Genomic DNA, 13,107 nt, shown 5'->3' with positions numbered 1-13,107 from the left:
TCACATAATGTATAATTTGAATTTGAATTTAAGTCTCCATAACTATAAATTATTAAATTATAATTCGAATTACTAAGTTACAATTATACATTTAAGTAACATATGACTGAACTATACAAAAATTTTGACAAAAAAATTAATTAAATTTTAATATACATAATATACATAAATTAAAAAACACAATAATACTGAGAAGTAAGAACCAAAATATGAAGCTTCAGCACAGGAGGCTCTAGAATGATAAAATATATACAAGTATACAACCCACCAACTTTTTTTCTCTCATGAATAAGAGAAGAATACAGCAACACATGCACACAAAAAATCTACTGAGAGAGAATACTTGTTTCTTCCCAGCTGCAGCAGCTGTACTAAATTGCCAAAATTTCTCTTCAATTAATCAGCTAACATATCTGATATGATATCTCCAATTCTCCATATACAACCAGAATCTTTGCTCTATAGTCTATTCTGTTTAGTTCTCTCTCTCTCTCTACAAATTTTGATTTCCACTAATCCAATGTTATTAGAATAACAGAAAAATTAACTTTTAACCTTGAAACCCAGACACTATCCCTTTCTCTGTACCTAACCCTCTTTTGGTTTTGCTAGAGCTCTCTCCACTTACACCACCAGTAGCTTGCTCCAAATAATGGGTGCTTCAGTTTTTAGTTTCTCTCTCTTCTGCCAAGGCTCGGGGGGTCATTTTGTGTGTAGAGATTAGAGAGAGATGCTAGTGGTGCCCTTGTGCTCCTTGATTTTGCGGTTTTATTGCTTATGAGAGAGAAAGTCGAATGCATGTGAAAAAGAGATGGGTCTCTCCAATGTGATTTTGTTTTGGTTGTTTTCTCTCATTTGCATTTGTGGATCTAGAGGTAATTCATTAATTTATTGGGGTGATTTTTTTAAATTTATGAACGAAATGCACATTAGTATTGTGCATTGTTTATTGGTGTGATTTTTATTTTTTTTTTTATTTATGAACAAAATGCACATCAGTTCTGTGCAATTTTCATGATTCATCAAGACTCAAGAGATCAGCTAAAAAGAAGAAGCATAATTCTTAGTTACCATTTTGTTTCATTTTGCACTTATTTACCAAATTATTTACACAATGCAATGTGATTTCTAACTGTAGAAATTTGCTTCATTATTGCTAATTACTTAAAATGTAGGTTCTCCTTAGTAATAATTTCCTACATAATTATTATCTTTCCCAAAGTTTACTCCAAATCTTGGAAATGCTCTAGAACAATTACACTATACTTTGAATTGTTAACTAATTGTAAGTATAAAACTTCATGCAGGGGCTTCGGTAGCTATCTCTTCTCCCTCCGAAGCGGATTCCCCACATCAGCAGGATGAGGTGGCATCTAGCCCTGCTAACATCACTCCTCCGAAGATTGTACTGGCACCTGATCCAGTACCACTTCCAACAGGTGACCAAAATTTCAAAACTTATACTTGAATTTCACACCAATTACCTATATTGTACATAATCTAGTCTGCTATACTTTGTTCAAATTGTTACATGCTGGTAAAAACAAAGGATTTCTTTTCATGCATCTGTTTCACTTTTGGTTTATGTACTGTTAAATTTACAGTAGTGGTCAATAGAGGTTCCAGTTCTAACCTTTGGTACCACTTCAACTAGCCAGTCCCTTAATATGTTACATGTTTAATTATATATACTTAGGTTTGAGTCCGGTTTTGGCCCCATCTGTCTCTGAGGCGACACCGCCAGCTATACCTTCATCTATTGGTGTGCAGCCACCTTCTCCATTTAGTACAGAAAACAGGTCACCTCCAGTTGCGTCTCCTCCTTTAGACGACCAACCCATTAGCCCTGTCATTCCTGGTAAGCCTACCCCCTAATCTATCAAAAGATGAATTAAACCCTTACCAGACGAGCTGTACCATGGTTGTTTTTGGGCTTTTTGAAATGTGCAATGGAGTGACCTCTTTTCTGTTTCTCAATTAAAATTTTGGTTAACTGTGCTAGTGGTACAGTGGCTAGGTACTGTTTCTTTCTACTACCACTTCAGTTTAAATTGTGTGATCTAAAATTCTATTTAATGCACATGTAAGTTCTTATTAGGGATATTCAGGTTTTTGGCCCTTCAACTTCACTAATGATAGAAAGCACCTAAGTTGACCTTTAAAATTTCATTTACGCCAAAGTGGTCCCTGAACTTTGAAAAGAAACCAAGTTGGTCAATAAACTTTGGAAAAAGAACCATGTTGGTTAGTGAATTTTTATTTGCACCAAGATTGGTCTCTGTAATTTCAGAAAAGAATCAAAGTAGGGACTAATTTGCGTACAATAAGAGGTCAGCGACCAGCTTAGTTTTTTGGGGAAATTGCTAGGACCAATTTGATGGAAATAAATGTTCAAAGACCAGCTGGCTCTTTTGAGGAAGTCTGAGGACCACAACCTAAATTTTCCCTTTTTATCATGTCCCTCGACTTGAGGAGTTAATGCCGCAACAATATTTTGTCTAGTATTTCTGAAACTTAAATGAAATATGCTCCTTTACTATTGATAAAGTTCAACCTTCACTACCGAAGGCAGCTCCTCCAGAAGGAGGTGATTTTCAAGCAAGTCCACCAGCACCTGCAATTGTACCCCCTCCTATAGGTACATGCTATAATATTATTCTTTTTATCATGCCCCTTCGACTTGAGGAGTTGACGCAACAATAATATTTTGTCTAGTATCTGTATTTCTGAAAACTTAAATGAAATAACATTATGCTCCTTTTCTTTTGATAAAGTGCAACCTTCACTACCGAAGGCACCTCCTCCAGAGGGAGGTGATTTTAAAGCAAGTCCACCTGCACCAGCAATTGTACCCCCTCCTATAGGTACATGCTCAACTATTCTTATAGGGCCCGTTCAGCAAATGCATGGAATAGTGGAAGAGTGGAATTGAGCCAATTCCAACATATGAAAAAGTCACTCTTCCCCAGTTCCACCTCTACCATGAAATAGTGGAATGGAATAGAGAGGGGCTTAACTGCAAAAGAGAAGGGTTTGACTGCATATTTCCATCCCAATTGCACCTTTTCACTTTTTCTCCATTCCATTCAATTCTACTCATGTTCGGCTACTATTCCGTCACAATTCAACACTCTTCCTCTATTCCACCACAATTCCTTTGTGCCGAACAAGCCCATAGAATTTAGTATTGCACCACACCGCACCAACAGTACTAAATTTAGTATTGCACCTGATCAACATAATTTTGGAGTTATTTGAAAAAAATTCAGCTACTTAAGGAGGGTCTGAAACCAAGAAGGGCAGATTGGTCATGATTTTTTTTTTCTTGTTTCAATCAAGCAACATAATGATGATTTTTTTTGGGATTTGAGAAAGCACTTAAAGATCTTTTTTATTTTTTCCACTTAAAGTTAATACAGCATCTGTTTCTTTTAAGTTTTGTGTAATTTGAAATAATTGCGAACATGAAATTTTTTATTTATTATTTTGATAAAGTGCAACCTTCAATTCCGAAAGCAACTCCTCCACAAGGAGGTACTGTTCAAGCGAGTCCACCTACACCAGCCATTATATCACCTCAAACAGGTACAGTTTCTAAAACTCTTGCATCATATTATTTCTTTTTTGCAAACCTCATGTTGTGTTTGATCATATTTGCAAGCAAATCAGCTATTTAAGGAGGGGTAATGGAAGCCAAAAAACAAAACACACATTGTCCATGGAAATTTCCTCTTAATTCAATCAAGCTACAAAGTTGAAAATTATTGGGATTTGAGAAGCACTTAATTTTTAATTTTTTATTATGCTCGCTTAAAATTAGTACAGCATCCATGGACTGTGGTTCTTTAAGATTTCTGTACTTTGAAATTTTGAGAATTTTTTTTGTTTGATTAAGTGCAACCTTCACTTCCAGATGCTCCTCCTCCACAAGGAGGTGACCTGCAAGCAAGTCCACCTACACCAGCCATTGTATCACCTCCGATAGGTACATGCTGTCATGTTGTAATATTAATTCTTTCTTGCAAACCTCATGTTATGTTTGGCCTTATTTGCAAACAATATGAGACTTCTCCAAAAATGGCAACTTGGTCGCATCCAGCTATTTAAGAAGGGATCATGAAGGCAATATATATGTAGATGTATATGTGTACTGCACACACATACACACGGATTGGCATGGATATTTTTCTCTTAATTCAATCAAGTGCTACAATAATAAATTCTATTGGAAGTTTGTGAAGCACTTGTCAATTTTTTCTTATTTCCACTAGATATCTAATTCTTTTTTTTTTCCTTAATTTTGAAATGATTATGAGCATATATTTCTTTTATTTGATATAGTGCCACCTTTACTTCCAAAGGCACCTCCTCCACAAGGAGGTGAATTTCAAAGTCCACCTGCACCGGCCATTTTACCACCTCCTACAGGTACGTGCTTTATTATTTTTCCAATCTAGTATTATTTCTTGCAAAGTTCAAATTGTATTTGACAAAATTGGCAAAAAATAGCCTACTTTCCAAATTTTGCAACCTGGTAGACATAGTTTTGAACTTTGAAACAAAATGCAGCTATTTAAGGAGAGCAAATAAAAGCAAAACAAACAATCAAATTAACTAATAATATGTTCTATTGTAAATTTTGAAGCACATATAAGTTTTTATTATTCCCATTAAGGTTCTTATAAAGTAAATGTGAATCTTTCAAGTTTTTCTAACTTTCATGATTGATAACATGGTTATTTTCGCTGTGATACAGTGCAACCTTCACTTCCAGAGACCCCTCCTCCACAACAAAGAGATTCTCAAGCAAGTCCACCTGCAGCCAATGCGCCTCCTAGATGTATATGCTTCTACATTTTACATTTTTACTTGCTTTTTTCTGCAATTGACATATTGCACATGATTAATTTTGGAAAAAAAAAAGTTTGTCAAGGGTCAATATAATTTGAAGATTCCAATCATTTAATGAAGAGCTAAACCAAGTGAAATGAATATATCAGCCCTGAAACTGTTCCTGTTAATTCAATCAGAGAGTTTATAAAAAGGTTAAAAACAGAATAATTAATAAGTGACATAAAGGTGCCATTAAAATATAAGAAACAATAGCCAGATTACTGAACTCCAGACCAGAGAGCGACTTTAAGACAGCAATTTCTGGGTTATTTTGTATGTTAAAGTGATTCGATCAGAAAGCACTCAATAGGTTTTTCTTATGCTCCTAGAGGAGTTAATACAGTAACAGCTGTATTTTGTTTCCAAAATTGAACATAAATTGACAACATGATTTCTTTTTCTTGTTAAAGTTCAACCTTCAATTCCCAATTCACCACCTCCACAAGGGAGTGATTTTCAGGCAAGTCCACCTGCAAGCAATTCTCAGGTCGCTGTACCACCTCCTACAGGTAATTCGTCTTGATAATCTTCTTAAATATTTCAATATTATTGTTGTGCAGATCACCACATTATATTTGACCATATTTGCAACCGACACCATGTAACTCGGTCTAAATAATCTGGGGTTATTTAAAAATAATATCCAATGATATAAAGAAAAGCACTACACTCATAAATAATGTCTTTAGTGTAGAGGAAAAAGTGCACTTCTGATTCTACATGTATATCCCTTGCATAGAGTTGATGGACTTGCAAATATTTGTTTCTTTTCTTTTTATTTTGAGTTATTCAGCCCGGAGAATAGCACCGGCTAATCTGCCAGCTCTACAACCAAGTACTGGAAATCCAATTCCATCGAGGACACCTGCTCCAGGTTAATATAGACATAATTCTTTATTTAAAATTTGATTGTAATTCTACCCTTTCTTCTCTTCATCTTCTTTTGGCTGAATGTTTGAACAGCTCAAAGAAATGTGGCAGCCAATCCACCAACAGAGCAACCAAGTATAGGAAAAGCACCTCCATCGAGTGCACTAGCACCAGGTACAAGACAGGGAACTTGTATGAAATTTCAATTTCAATTGCACACAATCATGCGTGAAGTTTAATTAATCAGTAATGGAAGTTGGGTTGAAAAATTAAACCAAGAATTTCAGGAATTAAGCATCATTACCAGAATAATTTTCAGCATACTGGAATTATACTGATTATAATTCTTTCTATGAATTGTCATTTTTTCATTTTGTTTTATCATTTCATCTGGAATTTCCAGATGCAGGCTAGTGACTACCACTACCAGCCTGTACCGGTTCAGTCAAACATAAGATGATGTATTTACTGATATTTGTACTATCATGTTTGGAAGTGATGTCTTGTGTAAATGATGTTCAGGGCATGCAATGTCTCCAGTGAGCACAAAACCCAACAAGAACCGGACATCTTCAGCTTCTCCAACTCCAAAAGAGAGTACCAGAGACAACATCTCTCCAGCATATAGCTCTCATATTAAAGGTAAATTTCCTAGCCTTTTGTTTCAAAATAAAGTAATTAAAAAGATGAGAAATTTCTAGTGCCACAAGTTGCTGCAATCTCTCATTTGCATTAATACCTCACCCTGAGTTATGCGTGCAATGAGTTTGTAAGTTTTCAAGTTTGTATACAAAATCAAGAGGCCCAAAGCTGAATGAACTAATATTTGTCTATTGCAATTTAAGTTAACCCATTTACTCATTGAACTGTTGATCTAGTATGAATGAACAAATGTAACATAAATGTTTTAATTCATGCATTGCTTGTTAATGCATAAGGGAGGTTGTGGCAACTCGTGTTACTGGAATCCTCATCTAAATAGATACGATGTTTTTGACCTGTTGGTGATGTCTGCATTCATCTTTTGCAATAAGCTGCAGCTGTTTCCAAATAATAATAATAACAACAAATTATTTTATTCCAAAATCTTTTAAAATAGGTTCTCCTTTGATTAGTCCAATGCCACAACATATCCCTCAAAAACCCTCAAATGACGCAAAAGCTCCTGCAAATGCACCTGCTACTCCATCAGCTGAAAGATCGCATATAAGTCCCTCAGCTTCTTCTAAGTTACGGCCACACCAACAGAGATCGAGAAAAGGAGCTCCGAACCCTGATATTGCACCATTAAGCCCACCTCCAACAATTTCAGGTCAAAACTTGTTCAATTTTAATTCAATAAAAGTGACAATTAATTGGTGGGCACTAAGTTAGCTCATCATATTAGACAGTTCAAACTAGTTTGGCCTTTTTCTTGGTTTTGTTCCATTATGGTCTAGACTGCAAAAATATAAAAACCAATATTTTGCACTTCCTTCATTTAGTCTGTAGAGAAATTTTGTATTTTCTTCTTTTGTTTGTAAATGTTAAAGTGGAGCTTTGACACAGAACCCTGGTTCCTCCCCTTGATCGAGGTGCAATATCGTTTGAATATTTTGTGAAATAATTGGTAGATGCATATACTTGGTATTTTGTAATTTTATAGAATCCTCATTATTAATGCTTGCTCTTTCTCCAGACCCGTCACCTCTAAGTTCTCCTACTGGCGATGAAAGTAATTTTCTAGAAATCTCTTGCTTATTTAATTAATTCCCCACCGGGTTCAATTTGTAAGTATTCATTATTCTGTTATATTCTCTTAACCTAGGGCCTAATAAATCTTCTTCTACATCTCCATCAATCTCTCTCCCTGCCAAGCCAACTGAAGCACCAGCTCAATCTGTTATGACATTACCACCACCTCCACCGAACTTGGGTAAGTGTTATTTGTTTATATTTTTCAGTTCTGCCTAAGAGTGATTCAGTCAAATCATACTGTGAATCAAGGATCATCAGAGTATACAGATTTCAGGCTTATTTTGATTTATTAGCAAGTAATTAATTCATCAAAATGCAATCCATTCCTCTATGGTATCCTATATTTTTGCTATCAGTTTTGGTTTATATCATATTATATTCATAGTCTTAATTTATAATCCAAATCATAACTTGACAACTGATTCCATGCCCACTTCTAGTGTATAGTAGTCCTAACCTGACAGGTATGTTACTTAAGTGTTACTGACTCCGAACCTCGATTAATACCTGATTCATAAATTATTTCAATTCCAAAACAAACAAGAAAAGCCCAAGAAGCCCAAACTAATTGATAAAAAATACATAACATTAAAAGCCGAAGCTGTGTTGTTTCTTTCATTTTCCTTCTTTCTGATGAAAAAACTTTCCTTCCGTTTGATTTCTTTTTGTCCAGATTGTAACTACTTAGCATGTCAAGATCCTTGGACGGATCCCATAATTGGGTCTCCTTGCACCTGTGTATTACCAATAAAAGTTGGCCTTCGTCTGAGCATGGCCTTATATGCATTCTTCCCACTCGTTTCTGACTTTGCACAAGAAATCGGGTCGGGTTTGAAAATGGCACAGCAGCAGGTGCGTGTCATGGGGGCAAATGTAGCAGAAGAGCAATCTGATAAGACTGTGGTGCTTGTTCATTTGGTACCTGCTCAGATCCGGTTTGACAATGCGACTGCATTTTCTACCTATGAGGGCTTTTGGACAAAACAGGTTCCATTGAAAGAGAAGCTTTTTGGCGATTATGAGGTTTTGTATGTTCTTTATCCAGGTTAGTATTATGTCAATTATATGAGATGGTATTCTCCATACTGGCTCTCTTTCTTATTTTTTGTCATGTTCCTTTTTCTTTTATCTGTGTTTTCTTCTTTTATGAAATAATTCTTTTTGACCGCCACATTATACCATTTTGTAATAAATTTACATCTTGATTTTTAAAATAAGGTGACTGCAAATGTATGTTTTGTTGGATTTTAATTACACAGCTCAAACTACATTGTCCTTATTAAACCCTTGTTTTGAATTTACCGAAAATCAGGCAAAGTGATTTAAGTTTGCATTAACTACTTTATGAAGATATTTGATCAAATTAGTTATTTTATTCTGGACTTAAACTTTGATTTGACAAAATAGGGGTGTTCTCTCAAATACTGCAGTGTATAAGTTGCATAAAACTACTTGTGCTTTCATTCTGCTAAATGCTGAAAATAAAAAATCTGCACAGGTTTACCTGCATCTCCACCATCAGCACCAGAAAACCTGGGTTTTGGTGGCACATTTGGAAGCGATCGCAACTCAAGGACAATGAAGCCTCTGGGAGTTGATGTAGGAGAGAAGCCGAGAAATCGAAAAAATAATGCGAGCGTCATAGCTGTAGTTGTTGTATCATGTCTCATAGCACTAACTATTTTCACAGTTGTAGCTTGGATGCTTCTGCTGAGACGCAGAGGTTCAAGCAATTCTTCACCTCGGAGGTTGTTGGCACAATCTCTCCGACCAACATTTGGCAATTCATCAGGTAGATTGTGCAGTTATCTTTGCTTTTTCTTTCTAGATTTTGATAGTTCATTGCAATTGAACTAAGTTGATTGCGGCCTTAATAATTGAAGGCTAATTCAGTTGTAGTTGGGCTGCAGATTAATCTGGTAGCTTGAGAATTTGGCATTTCAGTTGACCAGTACCAGTGTGAACTAGTACAATATGCTGAAATTGTAGCTACTAGTAACACTGTAAACTAGAGGCTGCTATGTATCACTACATATTGCCTTCGTTGTATCAAATTGTCTTGGATTGAATGGTGTTCATTTTCTCGATCTATTTGGGGTTTCATTGAAGGGGTCAAGTGTAAATTGAGGCTAATTTGGTTTTAAGGGCGGGCATAAATGTAGAATAACTATGGTTAATGGTAATTTGAGAATATTGGTTAAGGTTGAGAGCAGCAGCAGGAATTGAAGGATAGCATAATTGGGTAAAATGGTGAGCTTTTGATTCAGGCTAATTTGGGTCATTTTGAGCTTAGTTGAGTGAGGTTAATTGCAGGGGCGGAGCCAGACTTTCAAACTGTGGGGATCTATCATATAAAAAATTTCTACGATGAATGGGGTTCAATTTTATAATATCATACCATTTTACTCTAAATTACATAAAAAATTATACATAATTATCAAAAAGTTAAAAAAAAATGGGGGTCAATTGAACCCCGTTCTTCTTTCCTCTGCCTCTGGTTAATTGCAGAAGTAAGAATTGATTGGCCTATGTTACATACTAGTTTAGGAGTTGAATCAGTTGTTGGAGCAGGTACTGCACTAGTTGGTACAAGAATCAACTGCAAACTTCTGCCAGATGCTTTGCTTCACCAATCCTCGTTTTTCTTCCTTGGAAATTCATGATACAGTTGTTCAATTACTACAGGAACTGGACACATGCTGTTACCTAAGCACACTTCAGCATCTAGCTCGTTCCGCTCGAGCTTGGCTACGTATTCTGGCCAAGCAAAGACCTACAAACTAGCTGAGATTGAACGAGCCACAAATTACTTTGACAACTCCAGGATTTTAGGTGAAGGTGGATTTGGGTGCGTCTATCGAGGCATTTTAGATGATGAGACACATGTTGCAGTGAAGGTTCTCAAGCGGTTCGATGGCCAGGGGGAGCGCGAATTCCTTTCAGAGGTCGAGATGTTGGGACGGTTGCATCACCGAAATTTGGTTAAGTTGACTGGGATTTGTGTCGAAGAAAATGCAAGGTGCTTGGTGTACGAGCTGATACCTAATGGCAGCGTAGAATCACATCTGCATGGTATGTACTTTTCTTGTTTACATTGCAAAGTTGAAATGTATTGTGGTTGTTAAATGACGTTCCATATTACTGTAAAAGAAAGATATATTGAATACCACTACAAAGCATGGAAATATCAGGTTTTCTGTGAACATACTATTGTGAGAAAACCTGAAATGATAAATATAAAAGTCCTGACTCGAACTTGTGATCAATTTTAGGTGCAGACAAGCAGGCCCGCCTGCTAGACTGGAGTATGCGTATGAAGATAGCTCTCGGTGCTGCAAGGGGTCTTGCTTACTTACATGAAGACTCGAGCCCATGTGTGATCCACCGAGATTTCAAGTCAAGCAACATCTTGTTGGATCATGATTTTACGCCCAAAGTTTCTGATTTCGGTCTTGCTCGAACGGCACTTGATGAGGGTAACATGCACATCTCAACTCGTGTCATGGGCACTTTCGGGTAATAGTTTTTATTTCTTTATAGGCCTGGTATTGCAAGTTACAGACGTGGCCATTTGTTGTCTCATGCACCTGCATCTTCCAAATTCCTAATTTGGCCCATAAAGATACTGATTTGACTTTTTGGCCCCTATAAGTCCAGAATTTGACTCAATTTCTGCTCAGCTTAGCAATTGAAATAATTGTTGTGCAAAATCTTTTTCAGCGATAATATGTGCTGTTTAATATGAATGCTGACTAGGATTAGTTGCTCATCTTCTTTGACCTAGAGATGACTGTACATGCCACAATGATACAAATCAAGTTCTTTACGGATGAGAACTTCACAATTTGATGGACCAAATATCAAACACTAGATATGTTTTATGTAATTTACTCCATTGTGCATTTTGTTTCTCTTGGTTCTTTGAGTTGAGGAGTTATAATTAGGGTTGGATTTTACATTGTTAAAAACATGAAAAACAAAGAAATCACATCATAAAAATGATAATCTAATCATGCATTTTATCTTGAAATGTCTAAAACAGATATGTTGCTCCAGAATATGCCATGACTGGGCATCTCCTAGTAAAAAGCGATGTCTACAGCTATGGTGTTGTCTTGCTTGAATTACTAACTGGCCGAAAGCCAGTTGATATGTCGCAACCATCGGGCCAAGAAAATCTTGTCACCTGGGCCCGGCCTCTCTTAACCAACGTTGACGATCTGAAGCAAATCATTGATCCAGAGCTAGGCCCAGATGTGCCGTTTGACCGTATAGCCAAGGCTGCAGCAATTGCATCAATGTGCGTTCAGCCTGAGGTTGCGCACCGGCCCAGCATGAGCGAGGTGGTACAAGCCTTAAAATTGGTTTGCAACTTGTCTGATGAGTACAAAGACTATGGCACATGTAGCCATGAATTGATGGTGCATGCAGCACGTATTCTTGGTAACGGGTCTGGTATCGAGGCAGAGCGGATCCTATTGTCTGAGATGTTTTCATCCCCACCAGTGTATAATAATTATAATGGAGAAATAGGTGTAGATGCATATGGGTCAGGTTCGTTTCGGAGGTATAATAGTTCGGGCCCATTAGTGACTGGAAAGAGTAGGAAGTTTTGGCAGAGGTTGAGGTCAAGTACAGGTAGCATGAGTGATCATGGAACGTCATTTGGATTTGATACCCGATCTGAGGGGAGCGATCAATAGTATATTTTGATTTTTTTGCTTTAGGTAATTATTTGTGGTTTTGGGGTTTCATTGGGTGGAAATAATAAATGAATGGATGTGTTTGTAGTAGCGGGTTTGCAGGCTTTGGTGTTACAGTTACGTGGTTTAGATTTAGATTATTCTGGTAAGTTACTGAATGTTTTGTGTTGAATTTTTTTTTTTTTTTTTTTTTTTTTTGATGTTTTGATGCTGTTCAGTGTATAGAGGAATACATTTGACTATATTGTTATTTATATGAGTGCAGTGCTTATGGTTCCTTGTACATATTCATGTATAATATGATAAACTCCTCTTCACAAGATTTTTGTTTCAAGAGTGCCAATGATGGTTTATACAATAAATAACTTGGCTTACTATTTAACAGTTTCTTACAAACAAAGAAGATTTTCATCCAAACTTGATCATGAACCAGTGCAGCTTAATCAAAATAACAAAGAAATGTTAGTTCTTTCTTCTGACAGAGTCTTTTAGATCAGATAATATATATTGCATTACATTTATTAAGATTGAAAAAACAAGGCAAATATCTAATAAGCTAGGGGCTCTATCCCTATCTTATATTAAAAAAAAAAAGAATCTAATAATTCAGGAGCTGAAAGCCTGAAAGCACTCATTCCTCAATTGGAAAAACCTGAGCTCCATAATTGTGCTACTCCAATTATTATGTTATGTATAATTGAAGAGCATCCAACTCGGAACCAAAGCGGTACGTGACAAACACGGTACGTACCTTAGACCGAATCTGAATCAACCTCACATGTGAGATGTGACATGCCATGATATACAGAGACCAAACAGTTCCAGGCTTTCAGGCATAGAGTAGGCCCAAGTAGCAACCCCAGTAAAAAAATTTCCCCACAAATATATAAACAGTAAATCACAA

At 36.4% G+C, this 13,107-nt stretch overlaps 1 protein-coding gene across 5 annotated transcripts; it reads left to right on the top strand.

Annotated features, from left to right (window-relative positions):
• The first annotated feature begins 286 nt into the window (after positions 1–286).
• LOC144559090 (Protein kinase superfamily protein) lies at positions 287–12,486 on the top strand. 5 transcript variants are annotated; one of them, XM_078308031.1, is made up of 22 exons: positions 287–671; positions 718–875; positions 1,308–1,439; positions 1,697–1,858; positions 2,549–2,638; positions 2,775–2,864; positions 3,496–3,585; positions 3,896–3,985; positions 4,342–4,428; positions 4,757–4,840; positions 5,304–5,402; positions 5,687–5,767; positions 5,857–5,937; positions 6,286–6,405; positions 6,863–7,075; positions 7,442–7,477; positions 7,571–7,678; positions 8,174–8,545; positions 8,999–9,292; positions 10,186–10,572; positions 10,773–11,016; positions 11,543–12,486. In XM_078308031.1, exons 2-22 carry the CDS (start codon positions 812–814, stop codon positions 12,201–12,203), a joined length of 3,585 nt encoding a protein of 1,194 aa, XP_078164157.1. In that variant the 5' UTR covers positions 287–671; positions 718–811; the 3' UTR covers positions 12,204–12,486. The 5 variants fall into 5 exon arrangements, with proteins under 5 accessions (XP_078164157.1, XP_078164159.1, XP_078164156.1 ...); XM_078308033.1 differs by lacking the exon at positions 1,697–1,858 and having other exon boundaries at positions 316–671; XM_078308030.1 differs by having other exon boundaries at positions 329–875.
• Positions 12,487–13,107: the final 621 nt, after the last annotated feature.

Source organism: Carex rostrata, chromosome 9 (assembly GCF_964058835.1).
Source record: "Carex rostrata chromosome 9, lpCarRost1.2, whole genome shotgun sequence".
Taxonomy (NCBI): Eukaryota; Viridiplantae; Streptophyta; class Magnoliopsida; order Poales; family Cyperaceae; genus Carex; species Carex rostrata.
This window is presented reverse-complemented; position numbering and strand designations above follow the sequence as displayed.